This window comes from Epinephelus fuscoguttatus, linkage group LG12, assembly GCF_011397635.1.
Source record: "Epinephelus fuscoguttatus linkage group LG12, E.fuscoguttatus.final_Chr_v1".
Taxonomy (NCBI): domain Eukaryota; kingdom Metazoa; phylum Chordata; class Actinopteri; order Perciformes; family Serranidae; genus Epinephelus; species Epinephelus fuscoguttatus.
In genome coordinates, this window is record NC_064763.1 from 10,745,300 (window position 1) to 10,773,272 (window position 27,973).

At 39.8% G+C, this 27,973-nt stretch overlaps 2 protein-coding genes across 4 annotated transcripts; both read left to right on the forward strand.

The window, feature by feature from the left end:
- The first annotated feature begins 951 nt into the window (after positions 1-951).
- Positions 952-7,471, forward strand: amer1 (APC membrane recruitment protein 1). 2 transcript variants are annotated; one of them, XM_049592529.1, is made up of 2 exons: positions 952-1,414; positions 2,686-7,471. In XM_049592529.1, the coding sequence occupies exon 2, from the start codon at positions 2,798-2,800 to the stop codon at positions 5,897-5,899; it is 3,102 nt and encodes a 1,033-aa protein (XP_049448486.1). In that variant the 5' UTR covers positions 952-1,414; positions 2,686-2,797; the 3' UTR covers positions 5,900-7,471. The 2 variants fall into 2 exon arrangements, with proteins under 2 accessions (XP_049448486.1, XP_049448487.1); XM_049592530.1 differs by having other exon boundaries at positions 2,691-7,471.
- Positions 7,472-8,165: 694 nt separating this feature from the next.
- Positions 8,166-27,826, forward strand: zc3h12b (zinc finger CCCH-type containing 12B). 2 transcript variants are annotated; one of them, XM_049591963.1, is made up of 6 exons: positions 8,166-8,228; positions 13,445-14,233; positions 14,378-14,517; positions 17,892-18,126; positions 18,469-18,575; positions 18,680-27,826. In XM_049591963.1, exons 2-6 carry the CDS (start codon positions 13,608-13,610, stop codon positions 20,107-20,109), a joined length of 2,538 nt encoding a protein of 845 aa, XP_049447920.1. In that variant the 5' UTR covers positions 8,166-8,228; positions 13,445-13,607; the 3' UTR covers positions 20,110-27,826. The 2 variants fall into 2 exon arrangements, with proteins under 2 accessions (XP_049447920.1, XP_049447919.1); XM_049591962.1 differs by lacking the exon at positions 8,166-8,228 and adding an exon at positions 8,458-8,775.
- Positions 27,827-27,973: the final 147 nt, after the last annotated feature.

Consider the following 27,973-nt stretch of genomic DNA (forward strand, 5'->3'; position numbering starts at 1 on the left):
TTCCTAGGAGTTTGCATGTTCTCCTTGTGTCAGCGTTCTCCGGGTACTCCGGCTTCCTCCAACAGTCCAAAGACATGCAGGTTGGGGTTAGGTAAATTGGTGACTCTAAATTGGCCGTAGGTGTGAATGTGAGTGTGAATGGTTGTCTGTCTCTACATGTCAGTCTTGCAATAGTCTGGCGACCTGTCCGGGGTGAACCCTGCCTCTCACCCAGTGTCAGCTGGGATAGGCTCCAGCCCCCCTGCGACCCCCAAGATTACGAAAATGGATGGATGAATGGAACAATAGCACCCTGCACTTGAGTAATCGACTCCCCAGCAGACTCTGATTCTAAAACCATATCAAAAAAAGAAAGTGATTTTGGTTGTAAGCAAGATGTCCCTATTATTCCAAATAAGACAACTGTATGATGAGAAGTTGTGCTTATATATTAGAGACCAAGCCAAAGGGACTTGTGTATGGAATACAGATTTACAGACACACAAATTCACAGGGAGTCTGTCTACATTATAATTTCAACTTAATATAAGTCTCAGGCCACCAAAGTCAAAGAAAATGTAATAGGAAATGAAATTACAGATTTTTTTTTTTAAAGAAATGCTTAGCCCAGGTAATTATAAAGGTATTATTTGGGGTGCTAAAATCCAGGAAATTAAGCACCCAAATTCATAATTATTCATCACAACACAGTAACAAATATAATTTGATAGGCTAAACGTTTCCAGATGAAGTTAGAGAGCATCTGGTCAACAGCTTCACTGATTTTATTGTCAAATAAAATACTCTACCTTTCAAGGTCAGATCTCTTTCTACCCACTAATTCAGTTTCCTCTGAGTGATTAGAATAACAGGAGTGAATTGTTATTATCATGTTATAAAGCACACGTTACACACGTGTTGCGTCACAAGCGTGCGCCGAGAGGAGAGTCACGAAAGGAGATTTGGGTAATTACCTGACAAGTCGGGAGAGGAAGTCATCATCATCCAGCATCTAAACGCTGGCTTTTTGTGAACATCCCAGTGAAAATCAGCATGCGTGGCTAAACTACACACATGAATGTAACACCTGTGTAGTCGGTGTGCATGTTTACACCAGACTGTGTTGCTGCGGTGAGATTTAACGTTACAAACCGTTAGCAAGTGTCCGACTCACAGTGCAGCCACTAACTGCAGGACAAACACTGGTGAGTGAGGTTAACGTTGTTAGCAAGCACCCCAGCTAGCTAACTGTGGCTGGGAACAAATGAAACCGTGTCTGGTGAAAGCTACTCCGGGGCCCGAGGCGACCACACGCTAAATGCAGTGACCCAAAGTTAAAGTTAGCTTTAGCAGACACCATGCTCTGAGAGGTGACTTCGTCTCCTGGTCGACAAACCAACACCAGCTCCGTGCTGCAACATCTGGGCTTTAGCTGGTAAGTTTGTTTACCTACGACTCTGTTAGCTCCATCGCCTCAGTGTGCTAATGTGGCTTTTAGTTTGGCTGCACATGTAAACTGGCGTCTCACACCAGCCCTGTTAGCTGGGCTGAGGTCAACGTTAGTTTAAGTGTCTATTATTTATATGCTAAGGCTCATATTTTAAGTACATATTTGAGTTTTCTTTGATCCACCTTCCACCGCTGGTCTGAATGGTTGTGGCAGAGCGACCTGAACATCTGTAGCCTGTTGCGTTATCACCTGAGCTTTCACATTAAATTAGAAGTTACAGTATCACGAGTTTAACTTTATGTCTAACATTAAATCAGTCACTTATGTTGTTGCAGAAATGCAATGGATAGCTTTACTTAAGTCTGTCTCTATCATCTCTGGCGTGCACGTTAGTTTAGATGTGTATGATTGTAATGTTGACTTTATTGGTGTATTTTAGTTTTATTCTCCCACAAATCAATATATATAGGTAACGTACTTGCAGAAATATATATAAAAGCTCACAAAGGTTCCACACAGAGACAATAGATTCAGTGTTATGTATATGCAAAGATGAAAAATCAAAACTAAATGTCAAAAAACCCCAATCAAAACAATGCACTAAATTGCTTAGGCCTATATGCTTTAGATTGATGATGTAAAGGAGTTTAAAGTATCACTTCACCCACAAAAAAAATGACCATTTGTAAATCACTTATTAATGCAGTGTTGCCTAGATTTTGCATGCCTCCATGGAGAACAGCTAAGGTATTGATTTATTGATTGATTGGGGACACATGCATTTTCACTAAAATCCTTAGTATTGTAGTTTGGCTTGGCAAAGAACATACTTTCGGTTTACACTTTCAGTTCAGTTTTAGATAGTAAGGTTTTTGTGAAAATGCATGCGTTTGTGAAGAACTGAGCATACGACTAGATAAATGAGACGATTATACTGCACCGGTTGTGTGAGAGTTTGAAAGCAGATGTTTTGATAAAGTTTTGTTGATGTTAAAAGTGGTCCTCAATCAATTTGGTTACCATTTCCATGAAGACATGCAAGAAAAATAAAGTTTCCCAAGAAAATTGTGACTAATATCACAATATCTGTCAAAATATTCGCAATCTGATATTTTTTGCATGTTGTGCAGCTCTACAGGAAAATCAGGGGTTTTATTCACTTCAGGTGAAAATATGATGTTAATTGTGAATGCTTCATGTCAGTGGGACAGATGTTAAATTTTAATTGATCATGATTTTGGTCTCAACTTTCTCAGTACAGGTCTCATATCAGATGGAGGACAAAGTTGCTGCAGCGATCCAATCAGCTGATTTAGAACATTCAGCTACTATGCCTTCCGTTGGACTACTTTTGTAAACGTGGCAGCCATGGCTTCTTGTAAGGTAGACGAGCTACCAAGTGACACTAAGAATTTGGCTTCAGCCTCTGCACAGCTTTCCCGATGTGGCCCTGATGACATCACGGAAGAGCCTCAGCCAGATACGAGGAATGCTGCTGTGAAATCCCAGAAATCCGGAAAATTCAGGAGAACTGCCCTGACATTTTTTGGAGTTCGTAAAGGTATCTGTATTTTACCAAGTTTTTTTGGAGGAAGGAGTAAAAATCAGAACAAGTGGTCTTCTAAGAAAGGATTCAACAAAAGCAGAACACATGATGGGCTAAGTAAGGTTAGTCATGATGACAGTCTGAGATGTGGGTACACCTCTGCTGGAGATTTTGAGTACCACAGCCAGAGGGACTCTGCTGGAGAGCTCCACAGTTGCTGTCACAATGAATGTAGTCACCCCACTGCTGACCAGAAATCACTGACTCTTACCCGGCAGAAAAGGGGTTTGAGGGGTCTTTTTCAAAGTCTTAGGTATCACAGAAACCATAGAAATGTTGGACTGGATAAAACTGAAATGATTGCAATGTCCTCTCCACGCTGCAAGAAAGAGGTGCCTGTTGTCCGGGACAACACCAAGCAGTATGTCACAGAGTGCCTGGGATCTGAACCTGATGTGCCTGATTTTGCAGATGTTATGTGTGATGTATCCATCAGTCCTGAATGTATTGATGCCGATGAGATGCCATCAGAGAAGAGTGTGGAGCAAGACAGCCCAAAATCTGAGCTTGATGATAGGATGGAGGAAATGAATTTGATGGCTGTGGTTTCCAGTGAACTGAAGGAGAGTTCAAGAGGACACAGCGAGCCTTGTCTGACACTTCAGATGATGTCTGAGCCCATATCAAAGTCTGAAACACCTGCTGGCTCATCGGATCAGCTAAACCTGATTTATGGGGATGTTGCGTCATTAAAGAGCTTTGATTCACTCACTGGCTGTGGGGACATTATTGCAGATCAAGAGGATGACAGCATCACGGAGAGCACAGTTTCTGGAGAGAGGAGCAGAAATGGGGGAAAGAGGGCCTCTTGTTTTCTTACTTATCAGGGTGGCGGTGAGGAAATGGCCTCACCAGAAGATCTGGATGAAGAGTGTCTACATGACTTCTGGGGAAATAATGCGTCAGAGGAAATATGCTGCACATGCAACCAAGAACACACAGATATGACTGCTGACCTGACAAGTTCTCACAATATGGACTTACTTAACAGTAACAGTGCACAACAAGCCAGTGGCATGGATGCTTCCTCAATTGCTGACGTGCTGACTCCTCAAAGTGAGCATCAAGAATCAGTTCCAAACAGTGATGAGGGCTACTATGATTCAACTACCCCAGGGCCAGATGACGGACAAGAAAAAACAGACAGACTGAGGGCAGAGAGATTACCCAGGGACAGCTACAGCGGTGATGCCCTCTATGAACTTTTTGCACCTGATGAGAGTCTCATCAGCCCACATTATGAAAACAAATCAACACTGCCTGGATCAAAACAGTGCGAGTATTTAGGCAAGCCAGTTGATGGGACAGATTCCACCTTTGCTCCAGACATGAATCGATTGCAAATAAGCCCTGAACTGTATGAAGTTCCCGACTTCCTAGAGATGCCGAGCACATGCAGTAAAGCCTCGGAGCTGGCCCAGAATATGGTTGGTCAGCAGGAAATCGGCATGAATAAAAACTGTAATTTAAATTCAAAACAACAAGCATCAGTCAACAAGAATAATATAGAACCAGATGTATTTGATGAAAGGGGAAATTTGCCTGCTTCCACAGAAAAAAGAACAAAATCCATAAATGCTGATTGTGAGAAAAGGCACAGCAGCGTATCGTTCGGAAGCACGTCCGACCCAGATTTTGAAACATTTTGTGAACCCAAAGAGCAGCATCTTGAGGAAAACAAGCCTGTGGCGTTACCCTACAAAAATATCAATTCCCAGTCTCCAGACGATAACAATGACTTGGATGATGGGCAAACTGTGTGTTTCTCTCAAGCACTTGTGGACTACACAAAAAACTCTCAGATGCTGAGTAACTTGCACGACAATGTGGATGATTTGGAGACAAACTCTGCCTTCACTCCAAATATGCAGGCCTTACCTACCATAGTCACGTTTGATGTAGTGGATATGCATAATGAGGGTGAATACGATGAGCAGATTCAAATGGAACTGGAGGAGGACATCTCATCACCCTATCAGGAATTTGAAGAAAGCTACCTACAAAAAGATGCGTTTGCTGAATGTGACTATCAAATGTTAGACCTGTATGAACAGAACCTGATCAGTAATACATGGGCAATTGCTAGTCTCCCACGGCACCTAGGCCTTACAAGAGTCAGTCAGTCCATGCCTAATCCATTGTCTCTAGACAGGAGAAGTAGGTCTCTGGACACAGAAAGCCTTGAGTTAAATATGCCCGATGCATACAGAGAGAACAGAGCTGCTATCGTTTCTTGTCCTCAAAGTGAACGGGACTCTGAAAGAGATTCCTCACCATATTACAAAAAGAATGTACTCGTGTCTGCATCGGAGGTTAGAGACAGTAGCAGCATTATGGCCTTATCATGGCAAACAAGGTCAGAAATGGCTTTAAGCCTTCCTCTGACGGATGGGGAAATCACTGAGAAAGTACAGAGTCTCAGTCAAACCCAAGTAAAACACAAAGTATTCTCTAGTTCATCCAGCGGTGATTGTCCTAACAGCAAATTGCAGCATCTTTGCTCTAAGGTGTCAGACAGAGTGTCTTGTGATTTAATTTCACAGAACACGGAGCTGTACAACAGGCAGTGTCACCTTCCTCTGCAGTCAGATTCTTGTTTACCTCATAGCACCTTTGTTTATTCTGGAATGATGGATGATGAATCAGATGATGTTGACGAGGATGTCTTCTGTAAGGCTGCCACTAATTTGCAGTCCTATAATCAGTGTGGTAAAAGCAGACCAGTGGCTAGCAGGGAAGGAATATCCCATACAGGGAGTCCTGTGAATGCAGCTCTGTGTAAAGATGAAATGGCCGTTCTCACTGAAACAAGACCGATCAGGGATGTGACCTGTAACAAACTCCCCAAGGCAACTTTTGACTGAAAGGCTCTTGGTGTTAGGATCACATGTATATGTGCTAATGAGTGCTTTTATGTTACATCTAAGGGAGTAATTGTTGCTTAATGTTTACTAGCACAATGGATTCATTTGAAGTGTTATACACTGTGAGGAACAGGACATGAGATGAAATTTGAAATTATTCTGAAATGTGGAGGCTGTGACATTATGCTGCGTCAATTACATGGCATCTCATGGGGAAGTCAAAAGGGATTTTCTGCATTTGCACAGTAACAGCTGCTTATTTCACGCAGGCTACATACATGTCAGTGTATTGAACGTGTTTAAGCAAGTAATTGTTTAATTTGCATTGACAACACTTACAGATTCATCTCATTAAGCTATTGAATTTTACAAGAATGTTTCTACCCATATGTAGCCTCAGTGTCCAGGTCTCAATGGTAATGTCACACTTTTTTCATGGGTATTTATAAGCCTTGTTTCCATAGCTCAGCCAAACAGGGCTAGCCAAGTCTTGCTTACTTTGCCAATTGCCCCAAAACACATGTATGCTTTAAGTGCCGGCTTATGTTTGTGTTTACTGCTTTCTCACAGCCTCTCTTTACTACAGTAAGCTTCATGTTAGGACAGATTGGGGTTAGGAGACAATGAGAGAATATCTCAATTCACAGAGAGAAATAGCTCAGTCCACAGTATAAAAGATGCCTCTTGATACCTTCACAGGGTTTATTTGAAACACATCAAGATGTTATTGTATTAAGGGTAATCTCAAACCATCTAACCATCTCTTCTTCCCCTTGACCTAGAACAGATAAGCATGTATAGGAAATGTACAAATGGTCTAATAGTTTTTGCATCATATCTTTAGCTGCCATTTCATTTATATACTGTAGATAGCTTTGCAAGGCATAGCTATAGCTCATCTCACATGCAGTTACCCTGTGTATGAAAGTGCTTTACATAAGATGTTAAAGAAACAGCCAGAGCAAAAATATATAAAAACGGCAGAGGAAAGCGAATCGAGGGAAAAAAAAAAATAGTCGTACCTACTAGTCTCACATTTGCTTTGTTTGCCTCTGACCCGAGAGCCAGTTGGGCCTTGTTATGCTGTTATGCTGTTATTTATTTTCATTTTCCAACACTTTGACCACCTGTGAATTTTAAAATCAATAATGAAATGGTGCACTTCATCATTTCATCACTGTAAGCTTGAGGAATGAAAATGTGGTTTGATTTTGTTTGGATTTTTGAAATATGTCAAAAAAAAATAAACTGGTATTTTCACTTTGTATCATTTTACTGTGCATTAAATGTTCAATCAGTCTGAGGTTTAAATGTCAGATGATGTAGTTTTTTATAGTGTAATATTGAACAAATGTCAAAGAATTTGTATTTATATTCTCAGCTATTTGTACACTGTAATGTTGTATTCAGAATGGTTACTACAAATTGGCAATGTTATTATTTTTTTTTCCACATTTTGGATTTTTTTTTTATTAAGTTACACCGATGTTACATTAGGAGAGTCCTCTTGAAAATCTGTTACTGTTTTGTCAGAGTAAGAACACTGCCTTACACTTAAATAAACATGACAAGATGTAATTTCCTCCATTTTTGGATTTTTTGTTTCTCTCACTTGTTCATATTCAGGGTCATGGGGGAGCATCCACAAAGCCAAAGACAGAGAAACCATGGCAGACCTGTTGTAGCGCTTAAACACTGGCAAACACATTCAGTTTAGAGTTTCAAGTACACCTGAACACCTGAGTAGAGCATGTACATGAAAGTGCTCAGTCAAATCCAGAACTGTCTTGCTGGGAGTCTATGCAAAGCTGCTGGCTCCCAATTTAAAAATCACTGACTTGTCTTGTGTATGTGCAACATATACATAATTTATCATAAAAATACTGTAAGTTTGAGTACTATTCTGATTACCAACTGAATGGGAATTAGTAGTATCCCAATGCAAGAGAGTAGGTTTAGTTATTGTCTGCCTAAATAGAAATAGTCAGTACCACATTTTATTAGAATGCACATCCAGTTTGATTTCATGGTAAATTTATTCCCGTTTTAAGAAGGTGCAATCAATGACAAATCTGACCTTGCATGTTTGCAAAGGGAAAAGTCCCTACAAACCACAAACAAAGCATCATAAAAGCCCTTGGTGGATGAAACGTCTGATAAAGTAGCGATGGGTAGAAATCAAGTTTGTAACGGTGGTATGACCCCGGTGTCTTTTCACCGCTTAGGTTACTTGTTTCCCTCGCGTTATCTGGCAACCCTGACCAAACTGCGACAGCGCCAATGGCAGCAAAACATAACTGTTACAGGCGAGGAGGATGACAGCAACAAGGTGAGATGAGCACTGTTTGAAGTCAGCGATAGCAGTGATATACGTGCAGATTATGTAGAGAATAATGACGTGTTGCTGTGGTTTCACCTCTCTCTGACATATTAAATGAACGTCAACTTTATCTCAAGTTACAGTAGTATTCTGGCAAAAATGTTAGCACACGCTCAGCAGCTAATGCTAACTACCGTTAGCAACCAGACGTTTAAGTTAGCCTGTGCAGCCACTGAGTTTGATATTACCGTGTGCTAGCTAACCACGTAGCTCTTCTATCGTTTACTAAATAGAAACCGGGTTGCCTGGCAAGCTTGGTAGTTAGTGTTAGCTTGTTATAACAGCTGTATAATGGCTCTCTAGAAACTGATGTAAACCGAAGAAGGCCGGTTAGTTTACGTAGCTAAAATGTTGGCTCTCCAGCCGGCCAAGTAACGGTAGACTAGCATGCTATCGTGTGCTAACGGTAACTCGGGGCCTAAGGATGTCAAACCAGTTATCTCGTGTCAAATTCACTCACAAAGGTGTCGCCGTGTGCAGCAGTAATGTGATAACGGTATTTGAAAAAGTGTCTTGTTGGCTTAATGTCTCTTTTACTGTCATATTGTTTAACCTTCCTTCATTTCATCCCTCTCAACTCATGATGCTGTTGCTAATGATATCTGGCACTTCAGTTTTTTTGTATTGACGTATAAACTAGTTAGCTGATGAATGCAGTAAGTGCAACAAATGACGTTAATTCAACAGTTCAGGATGTTTCCTGTATGCTCACTGTCATTGGGATCGATGCAGTGTTAGGATTTGGTTGTACATGTATATAGTTGGCTGTTGGGCAAAACTAGCTGAATATTAGAAAATCGTTCGATCCTGACTTTTCTTTTTGCCTACTGTTCATGTTTCCCTGTTAAAGGGATTATTATCTCAGTTTTGCTTTGAAATAATTCTAGTTTTCAACATGTTCAAACACATAATTTGTTGCATATGCTTGTAAAAGTTGAAATCCCACCTAAAAATCACTAAATAAATGGAAGAAAGTTGAAGGTCACATCAGTAATGCAAAGTTGGTTAGAATTCAATGCAATGTTTATGACATACAATTAACTTTAAAGAACAGGAGAGATTGGGAGCTCTTAAGTCGTTAACAAGGGTGAAATCATTGTGTTCCAGGTATTAATTTATTTATACCAATATAGAGAATAGATAGATTTGTATTTTATGTATATGTGGTGCAAAGGAGATTGGCCTGTTTGTGAATCTTCATACTTAAAGATGCAAAGATGAATCATCTAGTGCCTCAACACTTTAGTACTTTAGAACATAATGTTGCTAAATTTGTACTTAAAAAAAAAAAGAAAGAACAAAAACACTTGCTTGTTATACTTTTCTTCTTGGTAGACTTTTTACAGTGCATTTCCATAGCAAGTAAACATAATGAGTGACGGCTCATCACTAAGGTAACAGCTGAAAATCATTTCACAGATGATGAACCAAGCACACATAGAAGTATAATTTAGGGGTTTATTCAGAAACATAAGCAGTTGAAAGTAAGACCATATCAATAAAAAAAAAAAAAACTTTTTATCAATGCAAAATCTGCCTCTCTTAGAGAAGGATTAGCTTGACACACTGAACAGTTCATCTACGGGGGTCATATGGAGGATTTTGGTGTCTGTGTTCTTGTCTTTCCAAAAGCATACTCAAAAAATGCAGTCAAAAACTCGTCAGTCAGCATTCAGTCTTCCCTTTGTAATAGTAGAGATGTCACTGGTCTAATAAGTCGAAAGTGAGATGGGAGCATTGTGCCATCATGTGATCAATGTAAATAAGTTCATATTAGTTTTTCTGGGTTGATTGTCCTGGATGACAGTTTTCTTTGACTTCACCTTGGTTCTGTTGAAGCATATTTATGACTAAGAATGTACAATCTTATTTATGTTTGTGCTTTTACGCTCAGGAGATGTTTTTTCAAGGCCCAGATAATCTTCACATGCTGTTAGGACAGAACACACTGATTAGGTGTTGCAGTAGCCACTGTTCAAGGACGTTTCATTTTTGTAGATTTGAAGTGTTAGGTCTGCTTAAAGGTAGTGGCTAAGCATGCTGAAAGTACATGTCAGAACTGTCTTAATGCAGACTGACTGTGTTTTCACACTTTGTGTTGTCACAGTAACACTTATATGCCATTCTGTCATTGTTCTGTCTCATCTAAAATAACTGCTGGGTAATTTTTATACAGTGGTGGCTGCACTTAATTTTAATTTTTTTGTAATTGGAAGCAACAGTGACTATAGTGCAGTTTATCCCTGCTTTATACTGGATACTATGTAGGGTCAGCAATGTAAAAGATGGCTTCAGGGACCTGCTTCACTTGTTGCTATGAAACAGAACCACACGAGCCTGTGCATGTGCAGAGAGAGTCTGGAGGCCTTGCTGAGTCTAAGCCTGTGAATCTGGAGGTGGAAGGGAAAGGATTGGAAGAGCTCTGCTCCCTTAAACATGTATTGATGTGCTCATAAAATGTCTTAAATGGCAGTGGGCTGTTTGAGTTCCACAACAGTGCCTCATCATCCCTCTATTTTCAGCTAATTGTTTTAAATGTTCAGACCTTACTTTATTCTCCATTCTTCCATACAAATTGTGATCGGCAGGGAGACACTGTGCGCCACTGAAGCTGCAAGGCTACACAAAACACTGCCATTAGAAGGTATGCATTTAAAGCTATAGATTGACCCTCAAAATTTCTATCAACCTTCAGGGTCTTTCATGATGATCAGTGTTGTGAATTACCTGATAAGCATGACATAGTGTTTGCTATGAAATGTAATTTTTTTTTATTGCAAAATACACTGCCTCAAGAGTTTTAGTGTAGAGTTGTAGCGTAGCTGTAAGTGTTCTGCATTTACTGACTGCCTGAAGAGAGATGATGAGCTGTGTTTGTGTTAGTCGTGACTGGTAAAAAGGAGTTAGCTGATGACAAGGCTGTGTTGCTAAGCAACGCACATCATGGGCTGCGCCTCTTGAAGCTTGGAGCTGGCTGTACTCTACTCTCTGCAAGACTGGGGGAAAGTGTAGTCTAGTGTTTCTGTTCATTAATGCACGTGTTGTTAAGATTATTCGATTACTAGTATTCATATGTAAAAAATAAACACTTGGAACTGTTGACAGGGTTGCATGTTTATACTGCAGGCTCCCCTGAAGACCTACTCTGCTTTATCATGAAACAGCTTTGCTCCCTAAGGAATTCTGTTCAGTTCAGATTGTCTGTCAGAGGGCTGGAGACGCAGGGATACACTGTTCAGCCCACACTTTGTCTCAGGTTATGTTAACTCGTGCACTCACCCCATGTGTGTCTGGCTTGAATGTTGCTTGAGAGACCAGTAAGGCTTTTGTGCACATAGAGGCGAGGCGAGGGTTGTTCTGCAGCACATTGACACGTTTTGTGTAGGAAGACTGGGGTTTTCACATAAAGAGCAGTTAGCCGGAGAGACAGGCAAGTTGGGTGGAGACTTTGTTGTCCGTAGTATCTATATTTTTGCATATTGCAAGTAGGAGGAGATCAGTGACAATTTACTTTTCATATGTATGTGTTTATTGTGGTAAATTACCAAAGTAAATGTTTATGATATTCACACACTGATGCTATTACCACCTGTCACTGATAAATTTTCACAATTTTGTTCAGGTTTGTTGGTAACTTTCTCAATGCATACCGAGGGCAAAGCTAGTTATAGCTTACAGCTTTAAGAAAATCATTGGTTGTAAATTTGTACGATTCAGTGAGTTTGTAGGTGTGACATTTAATATGTTACTCAGAACAGGAGTGACAGTCACGCAAAATGTGTAGCCTACAGACATCGCGGACCAATTAACCAACCAGTTTTACCACAAAATGCAAACTAAACAAAAGATTAAACCTGGCTTGTGTGAACCACAAATACCAAGTCACAGTCAGACAGAGAGAAACATGCATATGCACATATTCAGATCAGTGCTTTTCCCGTGCTATTGTGTTTGTTTTTTTTCTCTTTTGGTAACTTACTTAATTTGGGCAGGTGACTAATATTTTCCATTTGTCTGCCTAAGTTCGTCACTTGCCCAAGATAGCAGTGTTTCCCACAAGTAGAGAATGTATTGGACTACCACAAGTGGGGTAGAGGGTGGGGAGGTGAAGGAGCGAAAGACTCTTAGTTGTGTCTACATTGAGCTGTCTCAATTTTAAAACACTTTTTTCATGCAAAAAAACTTTCATCCATTGCATTTAGCGTCAAATACATGATACAGTTGCAAATTTTTTTGTGCAACCTCAAAGCGCGCCCTGCCACAAGAGGGTTCTATGTGTCTGTTGGCAAGATGGATGTTTATTTCACAGAAATGTGTTTCTTTGCATATTCTTCTTAAATAATTGGGTTTGCAGTAATGTGTATTGTGCGATACTCGCATGAAGTTGCAGGACTGTTTTCATTTCGGTGAATGAAAAATAATCTGTTATCAGCATTGCTTGCTTCAGTGATGACAGCTACTGGGTGCTTGCTGTTATAAAAGTTGTTCAGGCATTACCAGGTTAGCGCAAAGTTTGTCTGGCAAAATCAAAAGTGATCCAGGTTAATGGTAACAGCTCTGTTTTGTATCGGCTTTATTGGCATTTAAAATATACAACCACAGAGAAACTAAGATTCATCTGGAGATTGTTCTCTTAACTTTACTGGCACTGTGGCACACAGCCTCCAACCATCAGTGGGCTATTCTAAGTCATTGTTGTGCAAAAGCTCTGTTTATCCCATACACAATGAAACACGAGGTGGTGTTTTAAGGTTTCCACACTCTGGAGTCTGTTTAGAAAAACTTGTTTTGTGGGAAGAAAAATGCTTTTTTAGTCTGAATGGAGGGCTGAAATGGAGAGAAAAGGCCGTGTTCACAAATTTCACCAGCTCAATGTGGATGTACTTTGTGCATTAAAAGGTGCCTGTCTTCATAAGCTGTTGGACCGAAATGTTTATTTCTACTGGACTCTACTATCTCGTTACACTTTTAACTGCTTTTCAAAGTAGACTTTTGAATGTAAGAAATATGGAAATACAAAAATAATCATTTTGGGTGGGCCAACACAATAAAGTATATGTATGGGAACAGAAGCAAATGATTTCTTTCCAAATGATTTTAAGCTTCATTGTAAGTTGAACACATTACTAATTGAATCTTCTCATTATGTTTTTTCTCTCTTTCAGGATTTAATAGTTTGATTTTGCCTGCCCACATAGGGGAGAACGTGTTACTTTGGCTCTTCACAAAGAGCCTGTAGCGCATAAGTCCAGCATTGAGTATGAGTCCCTGGTTGCGGTGGAGGTGAGGAAGCATGGGGTGGAAATCTGAGGTGTCAAGACGAACGTGATGACAGTATGGTCGATGGTGGAGAAGCTCAAAATGGAAAAACACCCATGCAGGGAGGAGAACATTGACTCAAGTGAGGCCCAGCATGCCAGTGACGATTCCGAGGATGGAAGCAGCTCAGAAAGCGAACCAGAAGATCAGCAGCACCAGAGGGTTCAGGTGAACAGGTGTAAGAAGAGGGAGCCCTTGGCTGTTGCAAAACCGCACCGACAGCTCTGTCGCTCTCCGTGCCTCGACCGGCCCAGTTTTTCCCAGAGTAGCACTGCGCAAGATTTTCGTGAGGATGACACCAGCGTGGCACCAGGGATCAAGCCTGCCAGTGACAAAGAGTACCAGACTAAGATGGAATTTGCATTAAAGCTGGGCTATTCGGGAGAGCAGGTGGAGACGGTGCTCAACAAGCTGGGGGCTGCTGCACTTATTAACGACATCCTCGCTGAGTTAGTAAGGCTTGGAAACAAAGTAGAGCCTGAAACTCAACCTTGCAGCAGTACGGCCACGTCAGTACCACGCCCCCCCTGTGCTAAGGAGACTGTTAGTCCAGAGGTGTCAGTGGAAGAGGAGTCTGTGGATAGCTTTGATAACCTCAGGCCCATCGTCATTGATGGCTCAAATGTGGCAATGAGGTAAGACACTAACAAACAGCATTCACTTTAAATCGGTCTTTGCTTCATACAGAATGCACCTATGCTCTGACACATTTCCCTCTAATGGATGTCCATTGCATGAGGTAAAAGTAGCACTTATACCGGACTGTTTTTGTTTTCTAGCCATGGAAACAAAGAGGTTTTCTCTTGCCGTGGTATCCAACTTGCTGTTGAATGGTTCTTAGAGAAAGGACACAAAGACATCACTGTGTTCGTCCCAGCCTGGAGAAAGGAACAGTCAAGGCCAGACGCCCTCATCACAGGTAGTAAAGCTCTTTGTTATGCAGTTGCTATCTGAAGTTTTACTTAGTAGCTTGCAAGTTGTAGTTGAAATTTGTATCAGCACCTACTGTAGGACAGAGCATCAAGTCAGACTATATATCACCGTATGTATACGACTGATGCCTGACCTTGTGGTGTGATGGTGGTCAGCAAGAAGGGGGTGCTGTCACACTCTTCACCATGCCTTAATTGATTAAATACCATAATATAAATTAATGCATACCATTTAAAGGCTCTCTGATTGATTGTCCACTGATCGTTATAGGCTGGTGGTTATTATAATTAGTTTGATGGATGGTCTCTATAAAGGCTGATCACAAAAGAAGACCAGATGACACAAAACACACGAGACAATTTCACCACACAAAAGGCCGGTCTGGCAGTTTTACGTGATGTCTGAAAAAAGTGTGTCTTAGCATTACAAGCTAATGGTAGTCCCAGTGCTGATGGTGTTGCCAAGCAGTGGTAAACATCCCAGTCCTTGAGGCTAACATTAGCTAGCATACTATTGTTGACAGATATTCAATCAATCAATCAATTTTATTTATAAAGCCCAGTATCACAAATCACAATTTGCCTCACAGGGCTTTACAGCATATGACGTCCCTCTGTCCTTAGGACCCTCACAGCGGATAAGGAAAAACTTCCCAAAAATCCCTTTAACGGGGGAAAAAAATGTTAGAAACCTCAGGAAGAGCAACTGAGGAGGGATCCCTCTTCCAGGACGGACAGACGTGCAACAGATGTCGTACAGAACAGATCAACATAATAAATTAACAGTAATCCGTATGACACAATGAGACAGAAAGAGAGACAGAGACAGAGAGAGATGCAGGACAGATGGTAATGACAGGAGCTTACAACAACATTAATGAAAGTAATAATATTACAATTATAGTTCTGGTTACTGTGGTACAATATGTTGAAAGTATATATTAATATCTGATAGTATGCATATGTGACAATAATCATATGTGTATAATAACAGTAGAAGTATGACTAATGACTAATGATGGCAGCAGCAGCAGCAGCAGGAGGCATCTGGCAGGACCACGGCAGCAGCACAACCACACACGTCACACTATCCAGGCACTGCTGCAATTAGAGTTAACCTTCGAGACAGTGGAGCACAAAGGCTCCGGAGAAGAAGCGGAGTTAGTGACATCCAGAATGGCTGAGTTGGCGAGATGCAGTAATAAGAGAGAGAGAGAGAGAGAGAGAGAGAAGGTGAGATAGTACCCGGTGTATTATAGGGGGTCCTCCGGCAGACTAGGCCTGAGTCAGCCTAACTAGGGGCTTGCCTTGTACCAGCCCCTAGTCAGCCTAACTAGGGGCTGGTACAAGGCAAGCCTGAGCCAGCCCTAACTATAAGCTTTATCAAAAAGATATTAAAAGTGACAGCTTTAAGTTTCACCTCCATTTCTTGCTGGAAAAATAAACAACCCATTATGACCATGTCTTCCCGCCCATTTTCTCTTTCAGATGTGTTTAGCCTTCTGCTTTTGTTTTTATGCCTCTGCACTATCAATAGCTGTGGCCTGATGCATTGACATGTTTGAGTGTTGTCCGTCCCATTCTAGTGAATGTGATTTTTTTTTTTTTTAAGAACACCTTGAGGGAATTTCTTTAAATTTGCCACAAACGTCCACTTGGAGGCAGTGATGAACTAATTAGATTTTTGTGGTCAAAGTCACTGTGACCTTATGCCCGTTGCACAACCTATTTTTCCTGTTTTAACGGAGCGTTTCCCCAACGCCAAAAGCTTATGATTATTTTTCTTTTGCATAAACAAATGAGATATTGTTTGTTTACAACTGCGATTGCAATTTATTTCCTACTTCCGGCACCGTAACGCTCCGTTTCTCCCATGTTGTCAACGCCTGAGTAGGAAAAATCCAATGCCTCCATGGTCCGATGGTCAACGGAACCGCTGCTGTGCTGTGCGCTAGTCCGTTACTATCCGTCATTTTCACCTCAATTGGAATGAATGACTTCCGGTCAGCGTCAGTCCGTCAATGTGTTAGGTTGTGCGCCTGGCTTTAGTGGATAGAGCAGGCTCCCCATGTACAAGGCTGTTGCCGCAGTGGCCAAGGTTTGACTCCAGCCTGTGGCCCTTTGCTGCATGTCATTTCCCCTCTCTCTCCTTTCACGCTTAGCTTTCCTATCGATTAAAGGCAAAAAAATATCTTTAAAAAAAAAAAAAAAAAAAGTCACTGTGACCTTTCATCTGGCTTGTTCTCGTGAAAGCGATATCTCAAAAAGGCCTTGAGGGAATTTCTTCAAATTTGGTACTAATGTCCACTTGGACGCAAGTATGAACTGATAAGATTTTGGGGGTCAATGGTCAAGGTCACTGTGACCTCACAAAACATGTTTTTGGCCACAACTGATTCATACACTAATTATGACCAAATTTCACATAAATATCTAATAGAACAAAATGATGAAGCAATGACATTTTATATCCAAAAGGTCAAAGTTCATCTTCACTGTGACAATCATAATGTTCTGCAGAAACACTTTTCTGGCCATTATTCAACACCATAACTATCTTGGTCAGATACTGAATTGGTAACACTAATCTTGAAACTGCTGACTGTATAGGTCTTCTTTGCTGCTAGGTTGAAGATATCTGTGAAGCATCCGTGTTTAAGAATATGTAGCTTCTTTGCAGCAACATGCATATTTGAAGCATTGTCAGCTGTCATGGCTACATATGAGTCTGGACAGACATGGATGTGACCTGTAACTGCAACTTAAGTGGTTTGCGGAGGCATACAACTGCAAAGCGGCAATTCTACTTTCTTACTGCATTTCATTATTAACAGTACAGCACGTTGTCGCACCACACCAATCTCCATTTTGTTTACATCTGCTTCCCCGTGAGATCATGTAAGGTGGTGTATTGCTCCCTCTGGCACATGAAGTTTTTCCTTATGTGCATCGTGATACCGAATTTCAGCATCGGTTGGGATTTTAAAACCATAGTCTGAGCCCGGCTTTGAGAGAGAGAGTGAAATATGTTGCACGTATTGCCTGCCAGTAAATAAACAGTTGTCAATTCATGATACTTTCCCATCTGTTAATTTAAATACTTAATATACAGTATTCTTAGGGATTGTTAAATAAATAAATAATGCTGCCTGATAAATACAAGGCTTCAAATAGAACCTGTGATCGGGATCTGCTGATACCGCTTCCAGTGATCGATGATCTGACCCAAAAATCCTGATCAGAGCACCCTTAATGCCATTGCCATCCAAAACACTTTGTGATGATAGATTTTGGTTGTTTATGATGGACTTGTGATGAGCTATTAATCAAAATTACACCTTACTTGAAACTTCTTTTTCAGATCAAGAAATACTACGCAAGCTGGAAAAAGAGAAGATCTTGGTTTTCACCCCATCTCGGAGAGTTCAAGGAAGGAGAGTGGTGTGCTACGATGATCGCTTCATAGTGAAGCTGTCTTATGATTCTGATGGAATTATTGTGTCGAATGACAACTACAGGGACTTGCAAAATGAAAAGCCAGAGTGGAAGAAGTTCATAGAAGAGCGTCTCCTGATGTACTCGTTTGTCAATGACAAGTAAGAAACCATGATTTATTCTTAAGTCAGGGGAAAATATGTAATAATGCAGTCTGGGACTCTTTGAACCCCATGAGATTAGTCATAGATTTTGAATATATGGTCTATATCTACCCCACAACACTACAAACAATTTTAATATCAAAGTTGGTATGCGTTCATGGTCATTTATTCAGAATTTTTCTGTGTGACAATTATTAAGTGATCATATTTCTGACCTTTGCTTATTAGAAGATCAGGGAGACCAGTTATTAATTCTGTTTTCTGGCAGCAACTCTTTATCCTCGAAATAATAAAACTGACATTTATTAATAAATATTTTTGAATGACTGTTTTTAACAGGTTTATGCCGCCTGATGATCCACTGGGAAGACATGGCCCAAGCTTAGAAAACTTTCTTCGCAAGCGTCCTGTTGTTCCAGAGCACAAAAAACAACCTTGCCCCTATGGTGAGTTGCCTAAATGTCTTATCGATCAATGTCTGAATGATGTTGCATTTTTGTCTGCATAATTTAAACTTTTCTTGACTCTCTCTACTCTTTCTTCAAATAAGGGAAAAAGTGCACATATGGACATAAGTGCAAGTACTATCATCCAGAGCGTGTGAACCAGCCACAGCGGTCAGTGGCTGATGAACTACGGGCTTTTGCCAAATTGTCTGCAGTGAAGACGATGAGTGAGGGGGCTTTAGCTAAATGTGGAACTGGTCCAGCAACTGTAAAGGGGGACAGCAACTCTGAGGTCAAACGTGTGGCACCCAAACGTCAGTCTGACCCCAGTATTCGCTCAGTGGCCTGTGAACCTCCAGAGGCACTGTCAGTTGTTAGGAAGTCTGAGACAAATTCAGTGCCTTCCCTCGTGTCTGCTCTCAGTGTGCCCACCATGCAGCCTGCCAAGAGCCACGCAGCTGGGGCCTTGAACACACGATCAGCCAGCAGCCCAGTGCCAGGTTCTTTGCAGTTCTCACACAGTTCCCTGGAGCACATGTCTAGTGTACAGTACCCTCCTATTTTAGTTACCAATAGTCATGGCGCCTCTATTACATACAGTGAACAGTTCCCAAAGTATGACTCAGTTAGCGACCATGGATATTATTCACTGCACAGTGATTTTTCAACTATGAGCATGAGCAGCATGCATAATGTCGACAGTTTCTGTAGCATGGAGCACGAGCATGGTGTGTATCAGAGAAATCCCAGCCACTGCCCTGAATCCTGCCTCAGCCATTCGAATAGTGACTCCTTCTCCTCTTATGGGGATCTGTACCCAAGCTCTGTGGACAGTAGCTTAGAGGAGAGCATGAAGGGGCAGCAGCAGCAGTCTCCGGCACAGGGAAGGATGCAAGCTTTCTCCCATGGGTTTCGTCATGAAGCACTGACCAGGGTACAGAGTTATGGACCTGAGGAACCCAAGCAGGGCCCCCGTAAGCAGTCTGGATCTCACCTAGCACCACATATCCAGCATGTTGCAGTGGGAGCCAGGTCCAGCTGTCCTGGAGACTATCCCCTCACTCAGAATGTCCTCCCACCTTTGTCCTCACAGCCCACACGGTCTCTTGGCATGACTCGTATGGATAGCATATCAGATTCAAGGCTATATGATAGCAACCCAATGAGACAGAGGCGACCTCCACTGTGCCGCGAGCAGCATGCAAGCTGGGACCCTCTGCCTTGTGGTAACGAGTCCTTTGGATATCATTCATATCCTTTGAGTAACAGCCTGATGCCGTGTTGTGAGCGGGTGATGGTCCGCAGCATGCCAGATAAAATGGAACAAATCTGGAACTCACCATGGGAGATGCCATCTGCAGCTGAACACCAAGAGCGGTATGTCATCCCAGACCACCAGTATCAAACATATCGGAACCTTTGTAACATCTTTCCTGCTTACGTAGTCCACTCAGTAATGGAGAAGAACCCTCATTTGACAGATCCACAACAGCTTGCCGCCGTCATTGTTACAAAACTGAGGTCATGCCATTAAGCAGTTAATCTTATTAAATATTCAAAGGTGATGTGATTAAGGGAGACAGATTTTGATTGCAAAGATAGGCACTTATTAAATGTTGCTGCATGTGCAACATCTGCCCTCAGGAGTTTTTTTTAAATGTCTCGGGTGGGAAATAAGATTTTACATCACTAAGATGACGTAGAAGTAATCAGCATAGAGGAAGTTTGTCTAATAAGTTATCTTGAATTGTAAGATGTTTCACATTTGAAAGCTATGTTTTTCTGTGAAGGGTGGTGCAGCTGACTTAAGGTAACCCCTTATGACACAGCTGGTTCATAACACATTCATAGCACCTGGGCAGGCGCGAAATAGCAGCTTTGCCCCACATCCATGATTAACTGGACCTTTGTTCAACAATATTAATTGCAGAAAATATATATAGAAAAGTCTGCTCACGTTTGGCAGGACTGTTTAATGTCTCTCAGATCAATTCTGAAAGTGTTTAAAGTGATCTGTGTAAATTATGTAAGGAGGCTAAATAAGAGATAAATAAATAAATAACTAATTATGAAATAAATAATTAGGAATAAATTGTGTAAAATATATACATGAAACAATAATCTGTGAAATTATTTAAGAAATAATAAAAACTCATTCTTATTTTCAGAGTTTATGTTTTAAGGGAAACTTTTTTTTTTCTAAATTGTTTTTTCCAAAAATTGTTTTTCTTATTCACAAATTGTGGGTTCATATATATATATATGTATATATATATATATATATACATATATATATATATGTATATTTTACACACTTGGCTGTAAACTTCTGGTTGTATGGTGGATTGGTTGGTCGATATGCTCTTGATCGACCATATTCTCATTGGTTAGACAACCGTCGGTATTACTTTAGTAAGACTGTGTCCACCAAAGAGTTTCTTTTACCAGCTGAAAATGACAGTTGTCGTAGTACAGCGCTGTTTTTCCTCTGTACTACCAAAGTGTTGGTCTTTTTCGGTATTTGTCCCACCCCTTCTCCACTGTGATTGGACAGCTAGTGACAGTGAGGTGCTCGGCGTTTTACCCAGAGTTAAACGTTTTTCATCTCTCATTTTTAATTAAGATAATGAGTCTCTCTCACTTGCAGCATTACAGAGATAATTAATGTTAGTACTGTTATGTTGTAGATGACATCGTCAATAGTGAAGTGAACTTCTATAGTATCCAGTATGTCAGATTTTTCTCATCAGTCCTGTTAAATGCTTAGTGGTGAGATAGACTCGTGCATGAAGCGTACGTGGAAAAACCTTGCAACGTGCAGGGGTTTTGTTTTTTTTTTTCCGGATTACATTGGAGATCACACTTATTCTTCACTTGAGGCATTCCACTTGCCTGAACAGAGTTCACTTGCCATGGGCAAGTGTTAAGGTTGAGCTCTGTGAACAGGAAAAAAAAAAACTTTGATATACACAGAGCGCCACCAGGTAGATTGCATTCAGTGCACTGTGGCCTATTTAGTACATCTAGAGATAACATGCAGATTTTTTCCCCCCATTGGTCAATTGATTGGTTGAAGAGTAGGTCGAATTTCAATCGACCAAGATTTTCTTTGGTTGAATACAGCCCTACTTTATTCTCATGCTTAATTCACACTGTCTGTTTTTATTTAATTAATATTGATTACTTTGGGGTTCCATAATTTGGATGGTCAGTTGATTACCTATCATAATTTGAATCCAGCTTTAACCATAATCTAATCCGAACTAATGTAGCTAGCTAGTGTGAGACTGAACCTTGTCCTCTTTTGAGTCTATGTGAACTAAGTGGAACAATAAACAGGTTAGCTACATGGCAACGCAGTCCGGACAAGAAGTAATAACTCTGCCTCCCACATTTGCCTTATTAAATCTGACATAAGAGTACACTGACATTTGTACACCATGTAGCTTTTATGAAGATCTTGTTCAGGTCCTGTGAATGTGTTATGAAAGGCATCTAAAGTGTTTCTGGTGCAGTGGAACTATAAATAACCTTGCTTAGGTCTGCCTCTGCTGTAAATAATTCTTGTGACTTTTTTTGTGCATTTATTTTGAAGATCAGTAAGAGGGAGGTAGTTACATACCTCACAGCATGAACTATGACATTTAATGGCCTTATATCTGAATGACCTCACGCTTTAGTCATTGTCTGATTGGTTTCAATGAGCGTCTTAGTCATTGAAGCCTCCTATTTTCAAATGTAAAGCACTATCTCAGTATCTAAAGAGATATATTTTCTCAGCCTCACTTAACAAAGCTACTATTTTGGTAGAATTTGACAGTGCACAAAGCAAGCCAAAAAGGAGATTTGACTTGTATACGTGTGCACATACCTATGTACATATAATCACACAAAAGCCATTATTTCAAAAGTCATTTATAAGCTGCTAAATAATGCCAAAAAAAGACAGAATTTATATAGTGTCAGTATTCTACATAACGTTACATTTTGGTTCACAGAATCGATTGGATTACAGTATAAACTAACATCTGTGTTTGGATAATTTCCTATAGTGTACTGTATAGTTACCTTTCTGATTTTATTGGATGCTACATCCAAGATTTTCCTATTTATATATTTGTCAAATTTGTTGTGCTGATTCTTTTCAATGTGAAAATATTCAAAGTATCTTTGTTTCAAACAGTAGCTCTAATGGACTTCTTCAAGTTGTCAGTGGAGCAGTGTGTTTTCAGGAGCAGGTTTCATTTCATTTCAAAGACTACTTTTACATGCACTTAAGCAGTCTGATGATTTCCTGCTTTTCTGAGTGACTTAATTAGGGCTGCAACTAGCGATTATTTCCATCGTCGATTAATCTGTCCATTTTATTGATAATCAATTTGTTGTTTGGTCTATAAAATGTCAGAAAATTGTAAAAAACAAAACAAAACAAAAAAAAAGATGTTGATCAGTGTTTCCCAAAGCCCAAGGCAACGTGTTCAGATGTCTTTCATCCACAACCCAGAGATATTCAGTCTACTGTCATGAAGGAGCAAAGAAACCAGAACACATTCATATTTAAGATACTAGGATCAGAAATTTTTGACTTTTGTTTCCTTAAAAAATGACTGATTATTTCCTTTTCAAATTAGTTAGTAATGAGTTTAATTGTTGAAAACCAGGCCATTAATTTATTATCTATTGAAACTCTAAACCTGATTCCTGTTGCCTACATGTGAGATGAAAACCCTTTATCAGGTTAAAAGGTGAAGAGAAACTTGGTTAACCCAGCTATATTTCTGATGGAATTTGGCCATTTCTATGTTTACTTAGGTTTTTTTTTTTTTGGACATGTGCTAATGTACATGACAGAGACCCAGGTCAGGAAATTTGTCATCACTGTGGCATTAATCCAGCAGTATTAAAGGCAGTACTGTTACGTATGCCCGTGCATCAAGAGTAATTACATCCAAAGTCCAGTCTTTGCTGAACAAACCTAATGATTATCCTATTCTAAATGTAAATGATTTAGTTTGTTGAATGAGGTTAAGTTGGTTCCACAGATGAACAGTAAAGGATGTATTAAATTAAAACACATTCACACTGTTAAACATGCTATCCTTCACCCATTAACATCAGTTCAAATACTCTAATCAAAAAAAATATATCAATGTGGCAGTGTCCTATCATTTAAAAAGTTTATATAACATATTAGATACGCTCAAAATATGGAGGAGGGATGGTTAACTGCATGTAAATTGTGGTTTTATATAAATCGGACTATTGCAGCGCATCTAAACGAGTTGCCCAGTTTGATGCCTTAACCTGACTTCTGGCAGTGGCCTGGTTTCTTATGTGCATGTAAACGTAGTGAAACTTCATGAATTCATTTCACCAGACTGTGATGTGACTTAGGTAGGAACAAGTCGTAGAAATTTACTATTAGAGATGGAAACAGTGTTTACCATCACAGTTTAAATGTTTGCACAAGCATTTCTGCAACAGACTGAATATTTAACTGATGTTATATTTGTCTGATAAAATGAGAAAAATCTGGCTGATACAGTCAGGCCTGGGAATGAGTTAAATATTGGACTCATTTTGTTATATCTTGTAGAGTATGAAGTTTCAATAATTGTATAAAAAAAATGAAGTGAATGATATAAGCATGTCGAAGATGAAACTTAGTGTATGGCTTTTTACAGGAGGCTGAATTGCTTGAATATAGATGTACAATACGCATACATGCAGCCAGTCTCCAAGGATCATGGAAGGTTTTGGCTGTGCCTTGCAGCACATTGCTCTCAGGATGCTTCAGTTTTCTAATATTCAGTCTCTCCCTGCCAAAAACCAGTGGTTACTGGCAAGAGTCTACTCTGATCTAGTAGTGATATATTTTGTGAAAATCCTACATGTAACATGTAGTACCTTAAAGTTAGTTATGTACAGTAGAAACGTGGAGATGGCATTGCAAAACTTTTTACTTTTTGTGTATATCCTTGTTATGCACCTTGAGATCTAGAATATTGGGCTAATAGGATGGCTTTACATGATGCAGCTTCAGTCAGTGAAGTCATGCTGGTGTCTATAAGGATGCATCCAAAAACAAAAATGGATGTTTGAGTTGCCCATAATTTCATTAAGTGCAGATTTTCTGGCAATTGTTGAACCAGTGATCTTTATTAGACCTTTAAATTCTACCTATGAGCCTAAGGGTGCTAATGTTGGATGCTAATCTTGACATCTGCTTTGGCCCCCAGGTCATTAGGTCAAACCTTTTACTTATTCACAAGAAATATGAACTAATGCTAAGCACATTCATGCTCCCAAGAGGATTAACCCCCCTGATTCTAATGATCCGTTGCCTTTTCTCTACTCCCTCCCTCCCGCCCTCAGGACAATGTGACACATGAAACATTCAGCTTACAATTGCAGAGAGGTTGTAACATGTAAAGCCAACCCTAATAGCAAGATCATGCTTTGAGTGCATTTAAAGGGAAATGCCACTTAATTTCAGGATTGGTCCCTCTTGGCCAACTATTGGATTGCATGACTGAACATTACAAATTTAGTGTAGTATCACATGCCTGTGAAAGAGAGGAGCTCCCCCCTGATGTTTGATTTCAGATTTGTATTATGATTCAATTGTAAGTAAAATAACAAATGCATTAGGGAGGTGTATGTTTTGTTGGTGTTTTATTATCGTCACAAAAACATTAAAAGGAAAGTGAGGCTGAGCTCAGACACAAAGTCTAGAAAATCAGGCTCCTATCTGTAGTCAATGGAGCAGCATCAGACTATGTTTTGATGACATCACAGACCTTTATTATACTTGTCATTTGATTTAGGAAAGTGTTTGTGATTACAGAGAAAAATTGTCCAATACTTTTTAAACTGAGTGGTATTACTCTTTAACAGGGCTAATTGTGTGAGCCTGACTTTGTCTCATTGGTGGTGCTTCAAAAATCTATATTTCTTTATAATGTTTAGGTACAACTGTGGTATATGAACAGACATAAAGAAAAAAAAAACATTTGAATGTGTTTTGCCCATATGGATTTTGGGCTTTGCTGACTTTGTTTTTTCATGAAAAAAGACGAGGCCACTTAAGGCTGGCTGTCTGTTCATGAGAAGGTGAAACAAACTGCCTAAATGTTTCTTCATGTGAAACAATCAGATTGCAAGGCTGCTGTCAAGGTTGTTTCTGGCATTTGGCTAAAAGTTTGCGTGCCATCCTTTTCCCTTGAGAAAGTTGAATTGTCATAGATTAAAAAGAAAAACATGCTCTTAGTGCAAACAGACTAAAGTACTAGCTGTCACTGCATAAAGAAATAACTCCAAATTAGGCAAAATTAACAGTAGTGTTTTGACTTTATTAATATGGTACTGGAATATGTTTCTTGGTGATAGTGAGATCTTTCTTAAACCTGAACACTGAAATAATCTATTGCCCTGATGAACTGAATTGTGGTGTAAAAGGTAAATTGTGCATTGAGTGATGTTCACACACACATGTATGGTAGCTCTAACAGTTTATGACAAAGTAAACTTTGTATAGCTACAGTATACATAGGATTTATAGTCCATGAAATGAATGCCAAATCAATTTAAACTTGGATAGATCCCGTTATATTGTCCTTAAAACCTGATTAGTTTATGCTTTCATAAAGACGTGTGCACATGATTTAATTTGACCTGCTGATTTTGCTCACAAGCTTTATGTTCCTATTTCTGGCCCAGTGCAACAGTGCTTGCACTTCTGTCATTAGATAAAATGCACTTGTGGACAGTGTGGGCTTGACAAGTATTAGAGCAAATTCAAAGCCCAGTGATTGTTAAATGTGTGTCCCTAATGCTGAAATAGTATTGATGGTAGCTGTTCATCCTGAAAGCAGGGTTCCCACAGTCATGGACATGGTGGAAAAGTCATGGAATGCCAAAATCTTGTTTTCCAGGCAAGAGTCAAGATATTGTCACAGTTATCTTATCCATGGATAACTTTCCATGTAATGTAAAAACGGCAAATTTATTTTCTGTAGCTGTTGACATAATAAACAAAGCTCTAATATGCGTTTACCATCATGTACGTTTATTTTCTCCAGTGTTCCATCTCTCCCTCCAGGCATGCCAGCTAGCTGGAATTATGTTTGAATAGAGTTTGAGTCTGATATGTTTGAATAACACCAGGCACATGTTGGGTCATGAATCCCAGGGTACCCATACCTATGCTCCATTACTACGTTTAAACTCTACTGCATTTTTGAGATGGAGCAATTGACAGACAACCTAAAGCATTCAGTTGTCACTCAGCAAACCAATGCACACTTTAGTTTCCTTTTAACTGCTCTGAAAGTAGAGTGTGGGAGTTTGAAAGTTCTTTTTTCAAGTGGTCATGCAAATTTTATCATGGGTCCATGAAAACTCATAGAAAAAGTTGTCCATGAAAATGTGTGGGAACCTTGTACAGGTTAGACTGCTTTCACAATTTCTGTCTTGACATTTTGCCCACAAGAACAAAGAGGGAAGAGAAATGTAGGGACGTGCATTTTGTTGCTGTCTTTTATTGATTTTAAAAAATATTTTTTATTAGAGACATCTCAGTTTTGGCCTTGTTCCTAATACTACTTCCTGGAACATTGTGTTTTGGCTGGACAATAGACCACTCCCTGGCTAAAAATAAACTCACTATCACCACAGAAGACTTTCAAAGTACCAATCCAGTGTTTTACTGTCCCCACCCTCCCTTTGAAAGTGCCGCAAACAACTAAGCCACAAATGTCTAGAATTGACTTTTGCTTGTTGATACAAATTGTATCTATACCTTGAATGTAACAAAATATGAAATGTATAATATGAAAATAGTTTTATTTAAATAAAGGGGAAAAAAATCAATGCCATAATGTTTGTGACACTGTGTGTCACTGGGAGTAGCCCATTGGTATGTACTAATTCTTACTGGGTACAGTAGTTAATTTACAGGGACATTTATGTGCTACATAACAGTGCACAGTTACCCTGTGTACAGCCGTAAACATCATGTCCTCTCTGTACATAGTCACACGTGTGTGTGTATATATAGAAAGCAAATCTGTAAATGTAACAGTAACAGTTACTTAAGTTGTTCAAATACTTAGATAATTTCTGTGTTGTATCCTGTGCACCCTTGTTAAGTGCATCTATTTCCTCTGAATTGACATGTCCGCTTTGCTCTATTTTAATGGGAATTTCAATATTTTTGAATATATTTTGCCTAATAAAACATGCCAAAGTTATTCTTGGGTGGCTTGTCAAACATAATTTATTGTGATTGAACACATGGGTTGTCATGCAATGAATTCTATATTTCAGGGGATAAAGGATTTTGTTTCCACAAAATGTAAACTTAAGAGTAAGAGCAAACGCAAACCTGTGTGTAAGAT